This window comes from Dermacentor variabilis, chromosome 2 (genome assembly GCF_050947875.1).
Source record: "Dermacentor variabilis isolate Ectoservices chromosome 2, ASM5094787v1, whole genome shotgun sequence".
Lineage (NCBI taxonomy): Eukaryota > Metazoa > Arthropoda > Arachnida > Ixodida > Ixodidae > Dermacentor > Dermacentor variabilis.
Genome location: NC_134569.1, coordinates 873801 through 900262, shown reverse-complemented (window position 1 = coordinate 900262; position 26462 = coordinate 873801). Strand labels below are relative to the sequence as shown.

The 26462-nt window shown below is 49.8% G+C and overlaps 1 protein-coding gene across 4 annotated transcripts in view; it reads left to right on the top strand.

Annotated features, from left to right (window-relative positions):
* The window catches only part of Mo25 (calcium binding protein Mo25), a 171359-nt gene that overhangs the window by 70684 nt on the left and 74213 nt on the right, over window positions 1–26462 (top strand). For all 4 annotated transcript variants that reach the window (XM_075679520.1, XM_075679522.1, XM_075679521.1 and 1 more), the window contains 2 exons: window positions 24063–24231; window positions 26299–26424. In XM_075679520.1, coding sequence (XP_075535635.1) covers window positions 24063–24231; window positions 26299–26424 — 295 coding nt within the window. The remainder of the gene's footprint in view (window positions 1–24062; window positions 24232–26298; window positions 26425–26462) is intronic.

Sequence of the window (26462 nt, the reverse complement as noted above, 5' to 3'; positions counted from 1 at the left end):
CATGGAAGCCTACCACAATTGCTGTGGTGACTCAGTGACTCATGGTGACTCAGACTCAAACACGATCGACGGACCAACTATTGTTGCTGAACCTGCCACTGCCAACCTGGTCTGCTATGAGCAAGGGAGTTCCCGAAGGAATGTATCTGGCGGCAACATCGCACGCGCCTTTCAAGACGCAAGACAATGGAGAACCGGGGGCCATGCGGCGGGGTTCAGCTTGGTGAATAAGAGGCGCCTCCTTTAGTCAAGGAGTAAGCCCCCAGTTCTGCGAAGCCCGTCTGGCCTCGGTGGGGACAGTGAAAGGTGTGCATACGTGTGTGTGTGTAAGCCCTCCCGCTCAAAGGCTGCGATGACATCAAACATTTTTGCCTCACCTAGGGATCTAGGGAACACGGAAGTGTTTATAAGCAGCTGTTTGTCGCTGCTTGTGTGTGCTCGTGCTCTGTCAGCGTACTCGTGAGCTGTGTGCTCGTCAATATACTCGTCACCGTGCTCGTAAGCTGTGTGCTGTATGCTCGTCTTCCGTGCTCCATTTGGGAACCACGCTAGACTGTCGAATGTATCTTTTCTTTAAAATGTAAATACTGTAAGTAAACCCTGTATGCCCTGTCCCCCCAAGTTCCTCCCTACGACCTAAAACCCCTTCAACAGCTGGCAGCAGCGAGATCGGCCGACAACTCTTACAGGGGTGCCAGGAGGCGTGTTAGAGGCGTGGAGGTGGAAGCGCCAGGGTGAACGAGGTGGCGGAAAGATCTAAGAACGCCGCTACTTTTGAAAAATTGAGGGGCTTTAGGTAAACCCGCCCAACTGCTCGATGCGTGTTCGTATCTTGTCTCAGCCAAACCACTCACTTCATACTACATGTATTGTCTGCTTGCGTCAGCTCTCGCTCGCACTTGTTTGGTTTGGTCTCGTTCATTCTTGTTTCGATTGTCATGGTTTGTGTTTGTCTTGTAATTTGATTGTATGCACGACGGGAACTGTGTAGTGCCACGATCCACCCGGGTTCGTGAGCAAGGGAGGGCTCGAGGCACCTTCCCTTAGACGGACGCTCCGCAGCGTGGTGGTGCTGAACGATCACTGACCGGCGAGCAGCCGTGCTCGTCGGTGTTCATTGCGGTGTGGTGACCAATGTTGCCTGCCGAGCTTCAGCAGGCCACCGAGCCTGGCAGCGAACGAACATTATGCCTGGGGGGCGTCACATGCTTGCTACACCCCCTTACCCCCAGCTTGTCCGTTAAAGAAAAAACAAACGTCCATGTTTTAAGTACGAGGCCTTGCCTCCATCCTAGCTGGGTGGACGCAGCCTGCTATCCAGGCGAGTAACGGTCCGGTGGCCTCCGCGGTCGAGTACTCCACCTGAGCACCGGTGTTGATGGGTCGGGTGTGGCAACGCCAGGTGCTGCCTGAGCCAGCCTCGCTCCAACCGGAGGGTCCTTAGTGGTCGGCCTCACCAGTCCAACTGGGGCCGCACCACTGGCTACGGTTGCCGCCTTTGAGGTGGGTGGTGCTCCGCTGGAAGTGACTGGTGTTGCCGCTAGTCCTCCTGCCGGCTGGAACTCAGTGGCAGTTGAGGGTGCTGGCCAGGTCCTGAGGTGAGGCCCGACATGGTCGGCGTGTCTGTGCCAAATGGTCCCATATGGCATGCACACGAGCAGCGATGAGGCGCTGGCAGGAGACACCACCTGTCCGGCAGACCAGGGTGGGGCAGGACGGAAGTTCCTGGCGAAAACTGGAGCTCCTGACTCTGGCAAAGGCCCGGGACAGCATCCTTGGTCAGCAGCCAGCTTCTGCTTCAGCTGCTTCAAGAGCACTGTGGATCAGAGGTCCGGATGCAAGACGTCCAAGGGTGTCTTGACCATCCGACCCAGCAGGAGCTCACAGGGGGCATGGCCAGTAACATCGTGGGGTGTGGTCCGGTACTGGAACAGTATCAGGGCAATCTGCGTCTGGAAATCCCCAGTCTGGCTCTTCTTGAGCTTGTGTTTGGTGGTTTGCACCACCCGCTCGGATGCACCATTTGAAGCAGGGTGGTACGGTGGAACCATCATCCGGCGGATTCCATTCTTCGTCAGCCAGGCCAGGTACTCTGTGCTGGTGAAAGCAGGACCATTGTCGGACACGATGACATCCGGCAACCCCTGAGCGGCGAAGACCTGTCGTAGCGCTGCAATGGTCGCGCCTGCTGATAGAGTGGTGACAGGTAGAACCTCCACCCACATTGAAAAGGCGTCCACCACCGCCAGGAAGTAATGGCCCTTAAGGGGTCCCCCAAAATCCACATGTAGGCGGGACCAGGGTCTCTGTAGGAACGGCCAGGGGGTGATTTCCACATGACGCGAGGCTCGCTGATGCTCCTGGCAGATTTGGCAGCTCTGCACCAAGTGAGCGATGTCTTGGTCCAGGCCAGGCCACCAAACATGGGACCGGGCCACCATCTTGGTCTTTTCTATGCCAGGATGACCCACGTGCAGCAACTGCAGAACCCTGGACCGGAGACTCTGTGGGATCACCACCCTCGAACCCCACAGTAGGCAGCCCTGCTGCAAGCTCAGCTCAGCGGCCTTGTGGCTATAGGCCTGCTGCACCACTTCCTCTCCACGGGACACCACCTTGACCACCTGAGACAGGACTGGGTCCCGGCTGGTCGCTTGAGATACCCCAGATCTGGAGAGCACCTCCCGGGTATGCGTGTTCCAGCATGAACACTTCAGCAGGTTCTGGAACAGCATCAGGCACCTCTGGCAGGGGCAGGTGGCTCAGGGCATCAGCAGGTCCCAGGTCCTTTCCCGGACATTAAACCAGCTGGTAACTGTAAGCTGCCAGCCTCAAGGCCCAGAGTACCACTTGAGGTCATGCCTGCACAGGAACTGCCTTGTCAGGCCCAGCAGCCCCAACAGCGGCTTGTAGTTCGTGACCGCCCCGAACTTCCATCCCCACAGGTACTGGTGGAAGCGTTCGACACTGAACGTGAGGGCCAAACCTTCCTTGTCCAGCTGGCTGTAACGTTGCTCTGCAGCATGAAGCCATTGAGAAGCAAACGACACAGGGCATTCCTGGCCATCTTTGTCCCGGTGTGCCAGGAGGGCTCCCACACCATACCGGCGACGCATCTACAGTAGAAACGGCAGGCTTGGCAGGATCGAAGTGCACCAGCGCTGGAGCGTTGGTGATTAGGTCCTTGCTGCGCTGGAAGGCCCGGTCCTGCTCCTTCTTCCAGACCCATTGCTGACCATCTCGAAGCAGATGGAGCGGCTGTAGATGCTGCGAGAGGTTCGGCAGAAAACTCCTGTAGAAGTTGATGAGACCCAGGTAGCTCTGAAGCTCCTTCTTATTCTGGGGCGTAGGTGCTTTGAGCACCACATCAACTTTGCGGGGAGCCGGGGCTAGGCCTGCCTGGGAAATGACATGTCCCAAGTACTCAACGCTGGGGGCTAGGAACACACTTTTCGAGCTTGAGCTTGAGGCCGGCGTCCTCTATTCATGCCAAGACATTGTGCAGGTACTGCGGGTAGTCCCCGTCATCACTGCCAGTAACCAGGATGTCGTCCAAGTACACTGCCACGTGCCTCATGCCCCTGAAGAGGTTGTCCATCTCCCTCTGGAATATGGCTGGGGCCGAGGCCACGCCAAATGGTAAGCGCGTGTACTGAAAGAGTCCCAGAGTTGTCTATATAGTGACATACTTTCGGGAGGCATCCTGGAGCACGAGCTGCTGGTAAGCATCTCTGAGGTCGAGCTTGGTAAACTTCCATCCACCGGACAATGCTGACCAGAGATCTTCAATCCGGGCAGCGGGTACTTCTCGACGGTAGCGACGGGGTTGATGGTAACTTTGAAATCCCCGCAGATCCTGACACTGCCATCTCGCTTGAGGACTGGCACGATGGGAGTGGCCCATTCAGATGTCTTGACAGGTACCAGGATGCCCTCTCGCTGTAACCGTTGCAGCTCCTAGGTGACCCCGTCCTTCAGGGCGAACGGCAGTGGGCGAGGCTTGAAAAAACGTGGCCGGGCTCCCTCAGGTACACAGCTGCCTGCCGTTGTGCCGGCGAATGTGCCCACCCCTGGCTGGAACAGGGACTTGAACTCGGTCAGGAGGCTGGGGACGTCTTGCACCACATGCAGGCTGGCTTCCTGGTACTCTGGCAGACGAACGCCCAGTGCATGAATCCAGTTTCAGCCCAGCAGCGTCGGCGACGACCCCTTCGTTAAGTAAAGGGGAAGGCTTGCCTCCCTGTCGCCAAAGCGAACGCTGACTTGTGCCTGACTCTGGACCTGTGAGAGTTGCCCGGAGTAGCTGCGCAGCATCACGCCCGAAGGCTCGACGGACATGCCGGGGAAAGTACGCTTGAAGAGTTTCCCGGCCATTACTGACACACTGGCCCCTGTGTCCAGCTCCGTGAAAATGGGTTGCCCGCAGATTTCGACGGTCAGCATGTACGGCGGCACAGACGACGGTACAAAACCTGTGTGCCACATGTCGAAAATCAGCGGGTCCTCGGCCACGACGTAGAGCCTGGCCGCAGAAGAACTTAAGCCTGCTGCCGCACGCCCTCACCGCGTACGCTTGCGACGGCTACCCTGGCCGCCGGCTTGTGTGGTACATGGGCTTGAATCGGGCTGCTGCTTGCTGTTACGTCCTCCCCCTTTGGCATACAGGTGCCAGGTGCCCAGTTTTCCCGCACGTAAAGCATTGTGCTTGAGAGAACTGGTACTGTGAGGGGGAGTGGGCACCACCACAGCAACAGCAGGTACTGCCCTTTGTCGCCAATTCGTTGATCGCTGCTTCCGCCGACGGTGAGCCAGTCGCACGGGCGATCTCGCCGGCGTCCTTGGCGGCAGCTTCTATTGCCAGCACTGCCTTCACGGCGTCGTCCAGCGATGGGTCTGGAAGCTCCAGGAGTCGAGTCTGCATGGCAGGGTTGTTGATTCCGCAGACGAAACGGTCCTGGAGCAGCGAGTCCATTTGGTCCCCGAAGGCGCAGGCACTCGCTAACCCTCGTAGCGCACCAACGAATTGACCGAGGGTCGCTCCTTCCCAGCGGCTCCCGTTGTTGAAGCGGAAACGCTCCATTAGTGTGGACGGTGCTGGGTTAAAATGCGAGCGCAGTATGGCAAGCAGCTCACCCAGCGTCTTAATGTGCGGGGTGGCTGGCTCGAGAAGGTCGAGCAAGAGGCTGAAGACGCGGGTCCTGCAGCTGGCCAGGAAAATGTACGGCTGTTTGGCCTCGGGTGTGTCATTTGCCCGGAAGAACACGTGGACTTGCTCCTCGTAAATTTGCAGGCGGACCCATCTCCCTCGAACGGCTCGAGCCTTCCGTACAGCGGCATGGCGACAGCAACAGGGGGCGGTGTTTCGCCACTCGCGGCGGTGTGGGACGATTCGTGGGTACTCGTCCCCAGTGTCACGAGGATCCCATCCTCGTCGCCAGTGTCACCATCCACTCGGGTTCATGAACAAGGGAAGGCTCGAGGCACCCTCCGTTAGACGGACGCTCCGCAGCGTGGTGGTGCTGAACGATCACTGACCGGCGAGCAGCCGTGCTCATCGGTGTTTATTGTGGTGCGGTGACCAGTGTTGTATGCCGAGCTTTAGCAGGCCACAGAGCCTGGCAGGTGAACTAAGATTATGTCCGAGGGACGTCATATGCTTGCTACATGTAGTACTTCATGGAAGCCAAGCAGCACTAGCAATTACACTGGAACCTTCAAGGAGTCGCAGATAAAAGCTGATGCGCTTGACCTGCAGATCAGATTATCCACAATTGCCGGCTGCCCCGGAAAGGCGGTGGTCCTGGGTTCAAGTCCCAGACCAGGACGAATTCTTCTTCAACTCTGAGGCTTTTCTTTCGAGGAATCCGTATGTGTTTCCTTTTTAGCAATTGCTACGAACGGGTGGATGTCCAATTTTCTCTCTAAATAATTGCCGACTCTTCTACATGTCCCTCTCAATTTCTTTGCCTCAGTATGTCACGAAAAGAAAACGTATAGAACTGTGCTTAATTTACACATCAGCGATTATATTAATCGCTGGTGAATTTTTTACAGTGCTGACCGATTGTCCCCACGACTTTATCCTCGAACAAGACTTTTTTACGCCGCATTCTGCACTAATAGACTGTTCTGCCGGTACCCTTTGCCTCAAACTTCCTCTTCTCCCACATGTTCGTGCCAAACTCCACAACAACTTTAGTACGGCCGCCTTTGTCCGCCTGCTGCCTAAAGTCTTGACTTTTGGCGATTTGCGATCATATTTCTCTGTGCCCAATGGGGATTACTTTGTCACACCTGTTCCTGATGTGCTTTTGAAGCGCAATATCATTGTGCCCCATCCCTTCATAACCATTTCTGATAATTGGACAGGCCTCCCTGTCGTAAAATTTGAACTCACATAGCAAGTTCTGCCCCAAGGCATATCGGTTGCAACGCAGCATGCTATAGTAAAACAATCACGTCATGGCTTTTTCAGTAGACGTCTGCTCCGATTCTACGGCATGTCCACAGGATGCAATTTGCTTCTATGCCATATTTAGTCCCGTGCTTGCTGCAGACCTATTGCCTGAAGAAGCAGCAGCTCTATGCCACCTTTTGGCTTCCTACCGCAACATCTTCGACCTCAACAATTGACAGTCAAGTCAGATTTCACTTGTTAATCATCACATAAATACTGGTGATGCTAGCCCCATTCATTGCTGACTATATCGAGTTTCTGCATCAGAGCGTAAAGTTATTTAAGATGAAGTGAACAAGATGCTTGCCAAAGGCATTGTTCAACCCTCATCTAGCCCTCAGCTGTTGCCTGTTGTGCTTGTTACAAAGAAAAATGACACATGGCGTTCTTGCGCAAATTACTGTCACCTCAGCCGCATTACCAAAGAGGTTGTCTACCCCTTGCAGCTCATTGACAACGCCCTTTACTGTCTCCATGGGTCCAATTACTTTTCATCAATTCAGTATGGTTCTTAGTAGATTTCTGTGAATAAAAAGGAGCCAAGAGAAGACTGTGTTCGTCACCCCTGATGGTCTCTATCAATTCAAGTTATGCCATTTGTTCTACACAACACCCCAGCAACGTTTGAGTGTATAATGGACTCTTCAAGGATTCAAATGGTCAACATGCCTTTGCTACCCAGACAACCTTCTCGTATTTTCCCCTACATTTGAGAAACACCTTGAGTTCTTATGAGCTATTCTTCAAGTATTCTGAAAGGCTGGGCTCCAATTGAATTCATCGAAGTGTCACTTCAGTTGCCAGCAGATTACAGCACTGGGCCACCTCATTAACACTTCCAGTATTCAACCAGACCCAGAGAAAATTCGTGCTGTCACGTCTTTTCCTATACCTGAGTATCAAAGATATCCAAAGCTTTGTAGGACTATTCTTCTACTTGTGACAATTTGTGAACAATTTTGCAGCAATTGCCCGTTCACTTACTGATCTGACGCGGGATGTGCCGTTTACGTGGGGTCCCACTTAAGCTGTCGCTTTTGCCCATCTCGTCACCATTCTCACCACGCCACCTGTACTGGCCATGCCACCTTCCGCACCATCATTGACATCACTTGACATGTTTATCCTCCAGGATGGTGTATTATAGTGCCGCAACATTTGCCCCGATGGTCCTGCCCTACTCCTTGTCATTCCTAAACGCCTTCAGTCAGCGGTTCATGAACTTCACGACTTACCAACCGCCAGTTACGTTGGCGCCTCCCGCACTTACAACCGGGTTTGCCAGCGCTTCTTCGTGCCAGGCCTTGGCTGCTCTATCCCAAAATATGTTGCGGCATATAAGAAATGCCAGTGCCGAAAAACTCTATCGACATTCTCTGTGGGGTGCCTTCAACTGCTCGACGTCCCGTTGGAGGCATTCTTGCGAGTTGGTTAGGATTTACTTGGCCTTTTCCCTCTATCAGCGTCTGACAAGTAGGTGGCTGTGGCGAAGATTACACCATGCGCTACATAAACATATGCTACAGATGTTGCCGATCTTCTCTTACATGATGTGATTTTACAACATGGAGCTCCCTGCCAACTGCTCACTGACCATGGCCGGACATTGCTTTCAAAAATCATCACCGACATCCTGCAATCCTGCTCAACCAGGCACAAGCTGACCACATCATACTATACGCAAACTAATAGTCTCACGGAGCATTTGAATTGAACACTGGCAGACATGCTTGCAAAGTATGTCCCGTCTGACCATACTGATTGGGACTCTCGCTTTACCCTGTCACATTTGCATATAATTCTTTGCGCCACAACACTGCCGGTTATTCCCTGTTTTTTCTGTTCAGCTGAGAACCAACATTGCCACTAAACACATCTAATCAATCCGCTGCAGCAGAGGCCAGCGAATATGCTCTTACGCCTTCACCAGGGCTGTGCAAGCACACCAAATTGCCCATGCTTACCTTCTGACTTCCCAGGGGAACCAATGGCGCTTGTACAATCAACACACAGGTGTACACTTCTCACCTAGATCTCTGGTACTGCTGTGATCCCTGACCCGTCACATTGTGCTGTCAGGAGAGAATGCTTGTCTCGATACACAGGCCCACACCGAGTGCTGCATGCCGCGACACCAGTTGCATATGAAATCGCCCCAGTCAGTGCCAGTGCCTCTTCTGCATCGCATACCACTGATGTGCATGTTGCATGCCTCAAACTCTATTACTCTCCTGTCAACACCGATATGTAGGTGCACGAGATGGTGCTTCTGCCGAGGATAATGTTACATACATATTGTATGTTTCTTTGGACAATGCGCACGGGCAACTGATGAAGAAGACAAACTGCTCCCAAGTCTTGGGCTGTCAGCTAAACTTATTTGGGATGTCAGGGATTTGGGATCTTGGGATGTCAGCTAAACTAAAAAAAGTTATTTTTGTTAATATACATTGTAAATAGCCTTTAGTGTTTAATCGATTGCTCGCGTAACGATATTGACACAGTGGTGCTAACTCGGTTTAAAGACAGGAGCCCAGAATGTGCCCTGTTGGGCCCATTAGTGCAAGAGCAGGCACGGCAGTTCGCTCTCATTACTCAATAGGGCCATGGTCACTACTTGAAGTTTTGGCTCTGCTGTCACACAATACTTGTTTCAATCAATGCCCACGCAAAACAGAACACAATTGAAAAATTCCCGGTGGTTCAGCTCCAACAACCCAGAGAAATTGAAGCTTGATAAATCATACCACCAGAGCCAAATGCTTAACCATAGAAGCAGCATCATGACACCAAGTCTTCCACCATATCTATTCAGTTGCAAGCAGTAGTCATTCCCAAGTAGCCTCCGCTTGATTGGAGAAATTGTCCGTTGCCACATGGGAAGGTCTGTGAGGTCAATCCCACCGCTGCAGCCACCAGTTGTTGGATTTGGGAGTCATGGTCACACAGTCTGGCATCGCACTGAGTGTGGCGCTCTAGCCTTCACCGCCGATGTGTCTCAAAAAGATAGCTGACCTACGCCAGCAGGGTGTCACATGGAGGATTAGCGGGCCCACGCCGTCGTCTGTACTTTTCACGACTACAGTAGACTCTCGTTAATTCAAACTCGAAGGGACCCCAGGATTTTGTTTGAATTATCAGGAAGTTTGAATTATCGGAAGTTCTCGCATATATGACTCTGAGCAAGATTACAGCGCACATTACAATTAATTATCCACTTAAATCATATTTTAAACATTTCACTCTTTAATTACACAGTAAAAACAGAGCAGAGGTGAAGGATCCAGAACAAGTTTAATGGAAATCTATGGCTGACTAGACCATTTGAAGAAATCATGAATTGTTGATTGTTTTTTCTTTACATGTGCATTAAGAACAAAGTTCTCTATTCCATTAAGAGCAGCCAGTTGTTCTTGAGAATTTTCTTCTACAGTCAGAAATTTGCGGACCTCGGCAAGGTAGTGGAAGGCCTGTGCTGCTGTCACAGAGGATTGCTCTTCTGATTCCTCTTCACTTTCGCTGCTGTACTGTGCGGGCAGCACCTCAGCCACCAAGTCGTCCAGGGGGTCTCCCTGCACACGCAGAGGTTATCATCGGCAGCCGCAAATTCACTGAGGTCAGCAGCTATGTTGTGTGCTTGGAGTGCAGGAAGCACTAGCCTTGCTTCATCGCTCTCCATTTGGAGGCAGTCTTCACCTTCATTTCGAGCGCAGTCAGGCAAGGTATCACTGGTGTGGCCTGGTATGCGGAAGGCATGCTGGAAGCAGTTCCGTATCGTTGCCGATGTTACTGCACTCCATGCGTCAGCTAGCATTCCCACAGACGACAGCAGTGTTACGCTGTACGACGTGGAATTATCCATGCATATTAGCATCCTCTTAAGGAGTAGCTTTCTGTAGTTTATCTTCAGACATTTGATTACCCCCTGATCCAGAGGCTGGAGGACAGCTGTTGTGTTTGGAGGGAGGAATTCAAGACGAATTGCCTGCAGCCCCACCACGTCACCGTGAGCGGGACACTTATCCACTATCATCAGCACTTTTCTTTTATCGCGCTTAAACTGCACGTCAAGTTTCCGCAGCCAATCCTCAAACAAAGATTGCGTCATCCATGCACGTGTATTTGCTGCATAAGAAACGGGAAGAGTTCGGACGCCTTTAAAGCATCTCGGACGCTTCGATTTGCCAACAACGAAAAGTTCGGGCTTGTGACTACCATCCATATTGGCACAAACCATGACTGTGAGCCGCTCCTTGCTCAGCTTTCCGCCGGTGCAACGTTCCCCCTTGCGACACAATGTTTGCTGAGGAAGGCACTTGAAGAACAGTCCCATTTCGTCAGCATTATAAATGTCAGCCGGGGAGTATTCAAGCAGTAGGCTCTGAAGACGCGTCTGCTGCCAGTCGGTAGTAACCGCCTCATCGACCGCTGCCACTTCTCCACTTACTGTTTTGAAAGTGAGGCCATGTCGCTCCTTGAATCGCGACACCCATCCATCACTACACTTGAAGTCTTCAATTCCAAAGCGCAAAGACAGTTGTTCGGCCTTCTCTCGCAGGATTGGTCCACTTACTGGTAGACTGCAGCTCCGAGCGCGCTTCAGCCAAAGAAAAACTGCCTTCTCAAGCTCCGGATGCGCCGCCTCCCTAAGCCTTTTTCTGTCGGGAGCGAAATGGCCTGCGTTGTTTCGCAGCTTGTCTTTCGCTTCCACAATCGTTGTCAGCGTACTTTTTGTGATTCCATACTTCAATGCCACAGAAGTCTTCTTCGCTCCAGCCTCAACTTCTTCTATGGCTGCCAATTTTTCTTTCACAGAAAGGGTTCGGTACTTCCCCCGCGGAGACATGATGCTACCGACGCAGGCGACCGACCAGGGAAAGAAAAGCGCGAGTGGTCACGTGATTCGGAATTGGCCGATGCTACTCGCGTCACTTTCGCACCTTTTTTTTTTTTTTCCTTTTTTCGTGCTCTTTGTTCTTACGTCAGGTTTTACGTGAGTTTTGAGCGTTTTGACAAACGCAGGTGGACAGTCGTCATTTCCACAAGTTTTGAGGGTTATTTCGAACTTCCTGCTTTGAACTGGCTAGCAAGCATGCTAGCAAGCCACGGAAAGTTGAGCAACAATGTGCCCTTCGGGAGGTTTTTGTTTCGAACGTTTGTTTGTTAGGCTCTTGTTCGCTTAATTTTTTTAGGCCATAGTGCGCTTATTTTAACATTTTCCGCTGTTGTGGTGATATAAGAAGTCAGATTTTTCACCAGTGGTGGCAACGATAGCCGATAATTTTCCGGTATGGACAAGGAAAAAGTACGAATTGACCGAATTGCGGTGTTTGAATTAAGCGGCCTTAAAATACATTGAAAACATGGCGAACCAACCAAAAATTTGATTTTTGTTTGAATTAACCGAAAGTACAAATTATCAGAGTTTGAATTATCGCGAGTCTACTGTACAGTTGCTTACTTGTTGAGTATATGGTCGGGAGGTTGGAGGAAGAGAACAGGGGGTTTGTTCACATGGGAGAAATATGACAAACTTATTTACAGCCAATTACACTCATGCTGCCAAGAGCATGGAGCGCAGTACGTCGATCTAGGAGAGCACACACTGAGAAAGTCTCTTAAAAACTCTCCCTCTTCTCTAGATCACTTGCTAGGGAAACAGGTAATGTCCCAATCAACCAGTCTGGTGGTTCATATTGCCGCAACGCAGCCACTCTGAGGATGAAAACATTGACACAAAGCACATGCACCGCCCCCGAAATGATTCTGGAAAGGGGGAAGAGAGCACACCAAACAGTCTTTCATTGACAACCAGGGAGAGGTCAATCATTGAAGCTTGCCAGAAGGTGATGCCTCTTCTGGTGCTGGTGTCTTTCACTGAAGTTCTGGGAAGCCCTACATTGTTTTGTTCTCAGGCCGAACCCTACCAATAGGCCATCACTGTCAGCATCCAAAGGTCCACATTGACTCTGGAATTTCGTTTGACATCAGTAGCACAGTGACTCTGACCTGCGCTCGTCGGCATATACACCAAAATTAACAGCCAGCAGGACGTCATGTGGCACGCCATTGCAGAAAGTATACTTGAACCTCATTATAAGGAAGTTGAAGGGGGAGCCGAAATTACTTTGCTATATATGCGTTGCTTCGTTCTATCCGTTATTTTTCGGTTTTGATAGCCTTTCGCGTCCACTTTCTGCTAAGCTCGTCGCGGTCTTGCAGCATGTGGCACACAACACAGTGCTTCACTGTGTGATCACGGAGGTGAGCGAACTTCACCGTGCCAGCTTGGCTCGGCCGGCTCCTGGCCTTCGAGATTACACTGATGCCAATGTGATCCCAGAGGCCTTGCCCAGCTGACTGCGAGCTCATGCGGCACATCACTGTGAGAGGGAGCAGTGAATGGACGGCGTGTGTATGACCTCTGAGATTGCGCCAGGGAGATCGCTGAGGCCAGGCCCAGTAGAGAAAGAGAGAAGTGAATGCACTAATCTTTCACACCATGTCGCGTAGCTCTGCAGCATGGCACAATTCTCACAGGCTTGCGCGTGACCTCCGTGGTAGTCCCGCTGAGATCTCCGAGGCCAGCCCCAGCTGGACTTGCCTGCGCGCCATGCCACGCAGAAGTGAATGCACTAATCTTTCACACTGCATCACGTAACCGCGTGGCTCGCGCAGCCAGGCATGCGCAAGAGAGAGGCCAGTAAAAAAGTGCGATAGCGAGCTGCTGCTTGTGTACAGTTACACCCGGTGATGAAAAAGACCAGTGCTCAACGACACATTTGGTCCGAGGATGCAGGAATTTTGAACTACCACGGCAAATGAGTGCTCAGCCCTGCGGGAAGCAATGTAATCAGCGCGCAATGGTTGGGCATGTTTTTTATTTCGGAGGCGAATCTAGTTCTTTATATTCATTGGCACGACAATTTCACTTCATTAATACGAGGTTTTAAATACGGGGATCTCTAGGGGATCTCAAGGGGAATTTCATTTGCTTTATTATATTCATTATTTTGTTATATCCCATTTCATTATAACAAGGTTCGAGTGTAGGTTGTACTAATACCGGCTAGACAAAATTTGCTCGAAAAGTTGTTCATTGTGGCTGGTAGTCCATTAGAGCAGGGTCCATTAAAAGCACAAATGGTCACATTAATAGCATAGGCAGACCAAACTAAGTGAGAAGAATGGTGAGAAAATGTGTTTTTTGCAGCATACGCCAGACTTTCTTTTTTTCTGAAGGAGCTACTGCGCTCGATATTTTATGTAATACATAAATAAAAAGCAAAATGAATGCACTTTTCACTCATAAAAGGTTTATTAAGGAGATGTATGGCATAAAAAGATTTAAATTACCAGAATCGAGATTGTGGAATAAAATTAAACAAGGTTTGAAAAGACACGTTTGTGTCTACTAAGAAAAAGTATGTAACAAATATTTTGATATTCAGAATGTAATGCCATCTAATAGGCACCGTCTCCAATAAAATCAATTTTTTATTGAACTGGTATTCGACTTCAAAAATTCCAAATATTCCACTTCTTCAACTGCAAGCACTGCAGTTCGGTATGCTGGGATGCAACCACAGATTTTCTGAGCTAGTTTGTGTCATCGTCACTCACACAGTCAAAACTCCAACAAAAAGGCAGCATCCTCAGATTGATTGCTGCTCAATCCATTGATAAAATCAGCCGCAGACGCAGCAGAGTCATGAGATCTGCTATCTTTAGGAGTGCATTCAAAAATTACTGCCTGGCGAGAAAAAAAGAAATCTTAACTGCTTTGAAAACAAAAATATAGTTCTCATCCTTTACCTATGATGGTACAGTGTGTCCGTGGGCAGTGCGGAAGGTCTCGAAAGCGGCGTTTCAAACCACTGATAGAGAGTGGTCAATTTTGCTTTCTACTTTGACGATTGCGAAACTTCAAAGCGCGTTCAAAAACCAAACCCTGGTGGGGAAAAAAGCAAACTGCTTAGAAAATAAAAATATAGTTCCCCTCCCTCACGTCCGATAGCGTTGTGTGTCTGTGAGCGGCACGGAAGGTGTCCAAAGCAGCGTTTCAAACCATCGTCAGCAGGCTAACCATGCCCAATGGGTGCCACACAGAAAGAGCTAAATGACCCCTTACTGCATAGTTAATAGTGTGTGGCAATTTTCAAATTCTCAAGTTAAATCACTTCAAATGCCTCACAAAACCAAGAAATTGATTTTTGTTTTAAATTTCATTACTTAACCCTTTAAGTGTTTTATTATTTCGACCAAAACTGACCTTGCCTTGCTTTTTTCTTTCTTTCCTTATTTTTGTATAGCTTATTTTCAAACTTTACTCCATCGAAAACTTTTAATTTAAAAGTTTTTTTAACCAATTCGCTTCATGTTTCAGGCGTGGAAATGTACAACTCTCGGGCCAAGTCAGTATCATCTTCATTTTCCAGATCATCACTTTGGCAGTAATGATGAGAAAACTATCATCGTCCTCTTCGTTCAAAGGACAAAATTCTAGTGCGTCACTTTTATCGCACTTTCTCTGTCAGTTGGGCAGCAGCTTTCTCTTGCACACGTGACTCGCCTGCAAACTCTCAGTTAATGAACGCCATCGTTCCAAAGCTGCCAAAAAGTGCAAAAAGCAGGGAATTTCAAGAAGGCAGTCTTTGAACACAGACTGAGTGCTGCTATCTATGCAGTACAAAACAAAAACTGCAATAAATGCACCCCTCCAGCATAGGCAAGATGGCTGCCTTCTGTGTTGTAGAACACAAAAGACTGAATCAACACAGCCTTGGAACCACTCATAATATGCTGAAATCTATATAGTAATTTAAATAATGAGTGAAGTAACCACATAATTTAAACGCTAGCACTGTAGCCATCTTTAAAGCAGAAGAACTAGATGAATGTGCTGAGTTCGTCCAAATCGCTTTACAACATGGGAGTATAGCCATTCAGTACACTTAAGGGATGAACTACTGCATATATCATTATGATTTTAGGATATTGTTACGTAGGAAGACACCGACGAAAAGCTATTTACAAGTATATTTACAAGGCTACAAGGCAATACGCTGCGCTTGGCCAAGAGGCAACAGCCCGCGCTAGCTTCTAATCGTCGTCGTCGTCTTCACACTGCTCGCCTTTCGTGATCGCACATATTGTGCCGTAGCACTACCCCCGGCGGCAAAAGCGCCGTCCCGGAGCGACTAAAGATCGGACTCGGAAGCAGTGTAGTAGGCCTTGAGCCTACTGACGTGGACGGCATCACTAGATGCCAGAGGAGAGGACGAGGTTGAACCCACAGGAGCAATTTCGTAAGTCACAGGCGTCACCTGGCGCAGCACGCGGTAGGGCCCTGTGTATCGCGAAAGGAGCTTCTCGGAAAGTCCGACGTGACGAGTGGGCGACCACAGAAGCACGAGCGCCCCAGGCGAAAACTGTACGTCACGATGGCGGGCGTTGTAGTGACGCTGCTGAGTGGTTTGTGAGGCCGTCAGTCGAGCACGGGCAAGCTGGCGTGCATGGTCGGCGAGGGCGATGGCGTCGCGCGCATACTCGCTTGTTGAGACCGCAGCAGGAGGAAGTGCCGTGTCTAAGGGCAAGGTAGGTTCGCGACCGTACAGTAGATAAAAGGGAGAAAATCCAGCGGTGTCGTGCCGGGAAGAATTGTACGCAAATGTTACGTAAGGAAGGGCAATGTCCCAGTCGTGGTGGTCCGTGGAAACGTACTTGGCCAGCATATCGGTAAGAGTACGGTTTAACCGCTCTGTCAGGCCATTGGTTTGAGGATGGTATGAGGTAGTCAGTTTGTGTTGAATGGAGCAGGAACGCACAATGTCAGCGATAACGTTCGAGAGAAAGTTTCGACCACGGTCAGTAAGGAGCTGTCGCGGGGCGCCATGAAGCAAGATAATGTCACGCAAGAGAAAGTCCGCGACGTCAGTGGCGCAACTGGTAGGGAGAGCCCGAGTGATAGCGTATCGGGTGGCGTAATCAGTCGCGACGGCTACCCATTTGTTCCCAGAGGATGACGTGGGAAAGGGACCGAGGAGGTCTAATCCAACACGAAAGAACGGTTCCACGGGGACGGTGATCGGCTGGAGATGACCGGCAGGTAGCACCTGAGGTGTTTTCCGACGCTGGCAGGGATCACAGGCAGCAACATAGCGTCGAACGGAGCGAGCGAGACCAGGCCAATAGAAGCGGCGGCGGACGCGGTCGTACGTGCGGGTTACCCCAAGATGTCCTGCAGTGGGTGCGTCATGCATCTCAAAGAGCACAGTCTGTCGTAGCTGTTTTGGCACGACAAGAAGGTCAGAGCCGTCAGGGAGGAAGTTCCTTCGATACAGAATGCCGCCCTGGAGGACATATCGGCGAACGGATGCGTCGGTAGGTGTAGAGCGCAGACGCTTGATAAGTGCTCGCAGCGAGAGGTCTCGGTACTGCTCATCGGCGATGTGAGCGAAGGCAGACACAGAGAAAATGCCGTTGGCGCTACTACTGTCGGCGTCGTCAGGCTCGTCGACCGGGTAGCGAGACAGGCAGTCAGCGTCCTTGTGTAGTCGGCCAGATTTATAGGTGACAGTATACGAATATTCTTGGAGGCGTAAGGCCCAGCGACCAAGTCTTCCTGTAGGATCTTTCAGTGAGCATAACCAGCAAAGCGCGTGATGGTCTGTGACAACAGAAAAGGATCGGCCATATAAGTATGGGCGTAATTTCGCAACCGCCCAAACTAGGGCCAGACACTCACGCTCAGTGATGGAATAGTTGCGCTCCGCGGGTGAGAGGAGCCTGCTGGCGTAAGCGATAACCCGGTCGTGGCCACGCTGGCGTTGTGCCAGTACCGCGCCAATTCCGTGACCGCTGGCATCAGTACGGACTTCGGTAGGCGCAGAAGGATCGAAATGGGCCAGAACCGGAGGCGTTCTGAGAATGTCGATTAGATGTGAGAATGCAGAGGCCTCGTTATCGCCCCACTGGAAAGGGGCGTCCTTTTTCAAAAGCTCGGTTAGTGGTCGTGCTATGGCGGCGAAATTTCTCACGAAACGGCGGAAGTACGAACAAAGGCCGATGAAGCTGCGCACATCCTTGACACACTTCGGAACAGGGAAGTGCGCAACAGCATGGATCTTGCCTGGGTCCGGTTGCACTCCGTTCGCGTCAACGAGATGTCCAAGGACGGTAATCTGGCGACGGCCGAATTGGCACTTGGATGCGTTGAGTTGCAGACCGGCTCGACGAAAAACGTCCAGGACTGCTGAGAGGCGCTCGAGGTGCGTAGCGAACGTGGGGGAGAACACGATAACGTCGTCTAGGTAGCACAGGCACGTGGACCATTTGAATCCGTGAAGAAGGGAGTCCATCATGCGTTCAAAAGTGGCAGGGGCGTTACATAGACCGAACGGCATCACTTTGAATTGATAAAGACCGTCGGGTGTGACAAAAGCAGTCTTCTCGCGGTCGAGATCGTCCACGGCAATCTGCCAGTAGCCGGAGCGAAGGTCAATAGAGGAGAAATAGCGAGCACCGTGGAGGCAGTCAAGGGCGTCATCAATCCGAGGGAGGGGATACACGTCCTTTTTGGTAACCCTATTAAGGTGCCGATAATCCACGCAAAAGCGCCATGAGCCATCCTTCTTTTTGACCAGTACTACAGGTGACGCCCATGGACTATATGATGGTTCAATAATGTTCTTGGCAAGCATTTTGCGAACTTCTGCGTGAATGACTTGACGCTCAGCTGGTGACACTCGATACGGGCGGCGATGAATAGGAGGGGCATCGCCGGTATTAATGCGATGTTTGACAGCTGTAGTTTGGGCCAAAGGACGATCGTTAAAGTCAAAAATATCGTGGTAGGAAAACAGAACGCGGTAGAGTTCACGAGCGTGCTCGGACGGCAAGTCGGGGGCAATCATTTTCTGGAAGTCGGCGATGGTACAATTTGCCGACTGCGATGGTAGAGGAGTATCGGATGAAGTGTCGTCAACTGCAATGGATGCTACTGAGTGATCTTCGAAGGAGCAAAGGTGGGCCAGAGACATCCCACGTGGCAGCACTTGTGTCGTCAAGCCAAAGTTGACCACTGGCAGGCAGACGCAATTCTCCGTAACAGATAAAACTGTATGAGGTACTGTGATCCCGTGTGTAAGGAGGACGTCTTGCATAGGAGCCGCGATGTAGTGACCGTCGGGGACTGGTGGGGATGACACTAGGTCAACGTAGGTCAGTGCCGAAGGTGGCAAGCGAACGAAGTCGGCGGAACTGAGGCGACTGGGTTGAGGTTCAGCAGGATCGAGAACAGGCAGGTCAAGGCGGAGAGTACTGGCGGAACAATCGATGAGAGCAGAATGTGCGGAGAGGAAGTCTAAGCTGAGGATGATGTCGTGGGGACAGTGGGCGATGACTGTGAATAGCACGATTGTTGAGCGATCGGCGAAGGAGACGCGGGCGGGACACATACCAATAACGGGGGCTGTTCCGCCGTCGGCGACACGGACAACAGGCGTCGTGGCGGGCGTGATAAGTTTCTTGAGCCGGTTACGAAGGTCAGCGCTCATTATGGACAAATGCGCCCCAGTGTCTATGAGTGCAGACACAGAAACACCGTCGACTTGCACGTCAAGAAGGTTCAGATGAGTGGGCAACGGCAGGAGAGGATTTGGCGGCGTAGGGAGCAATGCAGCGGCACCTCGAGGCGCTGCATCGTCTAGTTTTCCGGCTGGGAGCGGCGTACGAAGGGAGTCAGCGAATAGGAGCGACGGGGCTGGTGAGAGCGAGATTGTCGTCGTTGGGGCGAAGCCGAACGAGAATAGGGGCGGTTCGTTGCAGGAGAATCAGTGGTGGCATTATCGGAGCGTGCGGCATAGGGACGAGAAGGGCCACCTGGGGAGCTAGAGTAGGCACTGTAAGTAGACCGGATTGGGGAACTCCAGCGACTGCGACAGTGCCGAGAAATGTGCCCGATTCGATGGCAGTAGAAACAAATGGGCTTGTCGTCAGCAGTGCGCCATTGAGATGGGTTGCGGAAACGTGGTGGGTAAGAAGACGCGGGACGGGGCGGAATGGAAGAAGCCGGGCGGGTATCAGGGCGATGGGCCGAGCAGATGGTGTGAAGACCCATGTTTTCGAACTCCTGGCGGACAACTGCCTGGATCAATGAGACCGTGACTGCAGATGTGTTGCTGGGACTGGAGTCGAAGGCAGCCGGATAGGCGGCCTCGATCTCACGCCGGACGATCCTGGTAACATCAGCAGTGTTGTTGGGACGAGGAGCGTCGGCACAGGAAGATGTCGCTGGGGTGTTGGGCAGACGGGCAAACTTCTGGTCAATACGTCGGCTTTTGGCGAGTTCCAGGCGGCGGCACTCTTTTATAACAGCATCCACCGTCGCTACGTTGTTGCACACGAGCAAGTTGAAGGCGTCATCGGCAATGCCTTTGAGGATGTGGGAAACCTTGTCTGACTCAGTCATGTGGGTGTCAACTTTGCGGCACAGAGCCAAGACGTCCTGAATGTATGTGACATAGGGCTCTGTGGACGTCTGCACACGGCCGGAAAGCGCCTTCTGCGCGGCAAGTTGGTGACCGTAGGGGTTGCCGAACAAGTCTCGAAGCTGTGTCTTAAGGGAATCCCAACTGGTGAGCTCATCTTCGTGCGTGCGATACCAAACTCTAGGTGTGCCACCGAGGTAAAAGACTACGTTGGCGACCATAATAGTAGGGTCCCACCGGTTATTGCGGCTGACGTGTTCATACAGGCTGATCCAGTCATCGACGTCTTCCCCATCTTTGCCTGAGAATACGCCAGGATCACGGGGAGCGGGGAGAGTGATGTAGGTCGTCGAAGTGGCAGCAGGTGTCGGAGCCGGCGGAGTCGGGTTGTCGTCGCCGGGAGCCATGAAGGAAGGCTCGACGTACCGTCCACTGCGAAGCTCCGTGACGAGGCACAGGGAACGTCCACCTCCACCAGATATGTTACGTAGGAAGACACCGACGAAAAGCTATTTACAAGTATATTTACAAGGCTACAAGGCAATACGCTGCGCTTGGCCAAGAGGCAACAGCCCGCGCTAGCTTCTAACCGTCGTCGTCGTCTTCACACTGCTCGCCTTTCGTGATCGCACATATTGTGCCGTAGCAATATTATAGACGTTATTAGGTCTAGTTTAATATTGTAGCAATAATTTGATAATACTGATTACTATACTGCATTAGTTTGATAAATGCTGATAAGCAAAGCAATTGTTGAAAACATATGCGTTTTGTAATGATTTTTTCATTATCATCTGTCTTGCTAAGATGCTGGTTCAGGCAACAATGTCTGAGCCTGTGTTGAAATGCAAAATTAATGAAAAACATCTCTTTGTTAAACAGTCCCTAGGTGCAATGAACCCTTACATGTGCAGCTGTTCATTGTAACCACAATTAATGCAACACATAAGAAAGCATCCTTCCTACTACACGCCATGCACTCTTTTATATAGCATTGGTGATAGTGCACGAGCTTCGACGAGTGCGCGCAGAGCATACAAAAGTACAGTACAGTATCAAGGCAACATGTTTAACAACAGCAGTTCACCAAGAGCTTTAGATGGTTTTGAACTGCTGCAGATACTGGAAGTGTCACGTGCTGTCAGATTGTGGCCTAATTAGCACAAAACATGTTTATCATCTTTGCTATAGTGTTTTAGCACGGAACTTTTTCACACGGACACAGGAAGGGACACACACAGGTGCCAACTTTCAGAAGGATGTTTATTGGAAGCCAGATCACTATTTATATATGCTGTGCAACAACTGAGGCATGCACAAACAGAGATGCATCTAGATACAATTCTTTCCTTGTTAAAGATAGCAAAAGCGTGGTAACACAATTTTCCCCTAGCTCTGCAATAGTTGCAGTTTCAATGACCAATCTCGTTATTTCTTTTTGGTGGTTGCACACAGCAAAACATTCTTGGAAAAGAGGCACGCAGCAACCACACATGCTGCAGTGGGCTGCTAACCAGCCATCACTTTTCTTTACATTGTTGTAGTGTTCTCTGAGCCTATCATTTTGACATTGCCCAATTTGCTCGACATGATGTCTACCACACGATAGTGGTATCTTGTCTATGACGCCTTCTTTGCAAGATACAAACTGTGTTCTTTGGTCTTTGTCACAGACTACCCTTTTATCAGCAACTGGGTTGCTGCTTTTGCATAGCTTTCTCAGCTTGTTCGGGGCCGTGAAAACCACACTAACGTTTGCCTGAGCACTCACCTTTTTTATGTTATGGGATATTTTGAGCAGGTATGGCATAGTGGTAAACTTCCTTTGGCCATCGAAGACAGATGTTTTGTAAGCCTGACAGCTGGAAAGTCAGTCATTTCCTGATTAGTACTTCCGCAACTGATACCAGAATGTAATTGGCATATCCCGCTTGCGTGACATGAGCCTTTTGGCTATCAAGGCTGATCCCTGCAAGATGGGAACAGCATTCTTTAAGAGCATTATCAAGGCAGTGTCTGGTGATGCTCCTCTTAACCAACTTCAAGTGGAAGGAGCTAAATGGCAATAATTATTTCTTACCCCAAGGACCAGTATGTGTGGCTTGCATGAGAATGAAACATATATCAAGGAACCTCATAGACCAATCGTCACCTGGAACTTCATGCGTGAGTTCCAGTGGCTGCAAACATTCTCAAACCAATGTTACAGTCGAACCCGGCTATATCGAACTCACAAAAAACACCTATCAGTTCTAGGGTGGTTGCTTGAGCTAGTTGGTAATTCATGATCAAAAATAACGTACAGCGCGAAAGACAAGGACTGCGAAGACGACATACACAGCGCTGTGTATGTCGTCTTCTCAGTCCTTGTCTTTCGCGCTGTACGTTATTTTTGACCTATCAGTTCGACATAGCGCATAATTCGATATAAGCCTGCTAAAGAATTGATGTCATAAAAGCACATACCATTTATAAAATCACTTTATTGATGAAACCAGATTAGTTTAGCATGAAATAGTCCTGTATTTTCTTCTGCTTGGGCAATTTCGCTGCCTGCAACGCACGCACTTCTCCACATTGTCTAAGAAGTTGGAGCAGCTGAGGCCGCAACCTTTCATATTTGCGCAGAAGCACCGGGCTAGTGCGAGTGCGCCAATCACTTCGGAGGACGTGGGCAAAGGACCGTCATGGCTTTCTGCATTGTGCGCACTTTCACTTGTGCTCGCTACGATGTCGGCAATGTTGTCTTAGTTTTCTGGCTCTCTCGTGGTCGCGACACCGTCATCTGCGCTAATCATCTGACCTATTCATCAACAGCTTCTGGAAATTCTGACAGCTTGCTCCAAACTTTCAGCACCACCAGCACCAGCTTCGTTGTACTCATCAGAATTTACAGTCATCACCGGGCATGTGGAAGTCGTCATGTCTGAAGCAATTTCGGATGAACAGTTGTACACGGCTATGCGTACGCGTTCAGCGCCACGGCCACCGGGTCGCGAGTTTGTCAGCTTTAGTCGCTTTAGCCCTAATCTCCCCCTGATTCGCACTGAGAGTGGCTCTTGGAATCTTGCACACTGCAGGGCATCTGACTTGTCACTGTGTTCGACCCAATTTGTAATTTTTAGCTTCACAGCAAAAGGCAAAATCTGCCGCTTCATCATGGCAACACTGCGGGAGAAGGCCCCCAAGGCACGAACCCGATGAACCCGATAAGCAGCGAGTCAACTGACACTTAACCCATCTTGCACGACTAGGGCACAAGAGCCTCTGATTGGCTCTCTGAGCAAGCACTGCGGGTGGGCCAGGATCTTTTTTGCAGGGCGGCGATGACGGCTTGCTCGACGCAGCACGGTCACGGTAGGGAGGGCGGTTTGATGGAGCCATGCCACCAAGTTTCCCTGCCACCGCAAGAGAAAGCCAACTTCTGGGGCCATTTTTCCGCAGCTTGACATTCTATATATCGGGAGTCGCTGCTATTTTTGTTTGGTGTAAGCGTAACTTTTGCTATATATACCCGTTGCAACTATACAGTGTTCAGAAATTGTTCGATATGAAAAATAATTCAATGTAAACGGGTTCGACTGTAGTAAGTTAGAGGCTTCAAATTCAAAGGAATCTTTCTCAAACTCGAGCAAAAACAAGTAGTCATTCACGTATCTGAAACACAAGAAACCTTTTGTGCCCGTAACATTTTGTCAAAACTGGACAAAATTACAATGGATAGGCGCGCTATAAGATCGAATTCAAATGCCTTTCTTCTAAATAAAGGGTTTCCTATCCCAATAGATATACATTGAGGTGACGTACATGGTTAAATGTTCCAAGAGTATGCATTCAACCAGTGCGTCATGGGCCAGTGAGTACTAGAGGTCCTTTATATTTACAGAGAGGGCACAAAGACCTTTGCCGGACTGGGTGGACGTGACATTTGACTTCTCGAGACTTTTTCACTAGGGAAGGGTCATCTACATCCAAAATATTTAGCTTATCTTGCAACGAGACCAGAAGTCAATCCTTGTTATGTTTATCGTGCATTAAATTGTCTATTCATCAAACTGAGAAGCAGTGTTTTACTAGCATTGAGTGTCCATGAAGGCGTACTATCTCTTGGACAGGTATGAAAAGCAGGACATTGCACTCAACTGTGGCACCATGCTGCGAGAGTGTGCCCGGTACGAAGCCCTGGCAAAGATCATCCTCTACTCGGACGAGTTCTACAACTTCTTCAAGTACGTCGAAGTGTCCACATTCGACATTGCCTCCGATGCATTTTCCACCTTCAAGGTCAGTCTGCCATTATTTTTTTGGCAAAGAATGCATGGGCAGACTAGCAGCCAGCTTGTGTACATTTGAATAGCAGAGCTTGTTTTCACCATTGAACTACAACATGAGTGATGGTTGCATGCCTAAGTGATTATGTGACATCGCAATGCCACAATGTTAAAAGGAAGACATTAGTTTTGGGGATAATTTTATTTCTTGACCAAATTTGATAAACTGCACATACTCTTTTGTGTTTAATACAAATATTTTCAAGTTTTTCCTGCATACCACATGTGACAATTGCTGCAAGTTATTTTTTCTTCTCACCCCCCCCCCCCCCTCTTTATGTGGCTTACTTTACTGCTGGGGATGCACAGCATGTTCTTTTCAAGCATCCAGGTTGATTTTTTCGTTAGTGGTTTGTGCGTACACAACCACTCACAACCATTATCTTTCTTGAATATATTCGCAATGATGTACGATGCTACGGTTAAACAGTTTTTGACGGGCAGAAATTGTTCCCGGCCAAGAACCATGCAGAATCACCATTGTTGACTGCTACAAAATCTGCTCCAAATCGTGATTTTTGCTGCTACAAAAACCTGTTCCAAAATGCTCTTGGTCATTCCCACCACTATATTATTGCTAATTTTGAGCTAAATCAATAAAAAATGAATAAACCTGCAATCTCATGTTATATTTAGCTGGTCCCTACCATGCTCTGACTGGGATTTCGATGATGATGTAGAGTGTGCTTCTGGTTGGAGCCAGAGGACACGGCTGAAAGTGCAGCCTCTCGCCAGAGCACTCTGAAACTGGAAAAGGAAACACGTCTGCATGTCTCCTCTTTTAAACAGGCAAGGCAAGCAGGCACTGACACCACCACAGCACATGCCATGCCAACAACGAAAGCTGCTGCAGCTACATGACTGGAACTCCTTAAGATCTCACTCGCACTTCCATGTCAAAGATGAAAGCACCTCCGAGCGCTTGATTTCGACCAGCCGAGTCGAGTGTAATGCACGCCGCCAATGTGCTCTGGAATGCCCAAAAGTGACCAGCCGAATGTATTATCAAAAAGACTGAAAAAGTATTTCACCTTTGCAGTTTCGGTAGCAATGTTGGTTGTCTGCTCAAAGTTGTGCTTTCCCCGGCATTCCATGCTGTCTGGTAATCGTGAAGGTTTTGGTGGTGTATGCTTTCGCATCAACTAGCTAAGCCCTTTTTCATTGACGACAGCTCCGACTGCATCGATTCAGCTGGCAAGACATGTCGCCATCTGTATTCAGTTTCTCACACCCAAGATAAACCTGATGGCCCAATCTGATAATTGTGTGAGACGGCACCCGGCTGATGTGCACTTGCATGCTCTTTCAAGCGGTACATGATTCAGTCAAGACTCGGTACTGAGTGTAGGATCGTTACAACCCTATGACATTGTCAATTTGGAGATGTCTCCCTCCTGTGCCATTTTGCTGGGTGGTCAATTGACATAATGATCAAAACCCATCTTGGCTGTCATTTGATCCACACAAAAAACTTAATATAATACATAATAAAATAAGAACCTGTGGCCCATACGAGTATGGCATACCACAAGCTTGCATTGAGCGATTGCCGTGTGCCAGAAGCAGCAACAGCGGCCAACACATCTTAAACAGAAGAAAAAAATATACGTAAGGCTTTGACATGCAGCCGACTTTTGGGCAGTGCCTCGCAGCTGTTGCCCTCTTGTCATTCCATCATGTGTAGTTTCCAGCGAGCTAGTGGAAACAAGAGAGGAAGCCATGCAGCAATGTGAAGGCAACTTTGAACTATGTCTAACTCCAATGATACTTTAAGGATCTGAAAAATTCTGACAGTTGGAGATTGGCAAGGCAAAGCCTTCAGCAGTGAGGCGACATAATGATTTATTTATAAAGGTGTTTCATGTGCCCGTATGAAGTGGGCTATACTGTGCTTCGTGGCAATTTTTTAACGAGTATTGCTTTCCAGGAAGGGTTTTCCCATTCTTATGGCAGGTGTGTGTCTTGGGTTATAAAATATGGCATCACTGACAGATGTGGGTGCTTCTTTTGTATGATGCAGGAACTGCTGACACGCCACAAGATGGTATGTGCAGAGTTTCTCGAGCAGAACTATGACAAGGTGTTCTCTCACTACCAGAACCTCCTCAACTCTGAAAATTACGTCACAAGGCGGCAATCCCTAAAGGTTGGAGCAGACTTTTCTCTTTTTCAATTTTTTTCCCT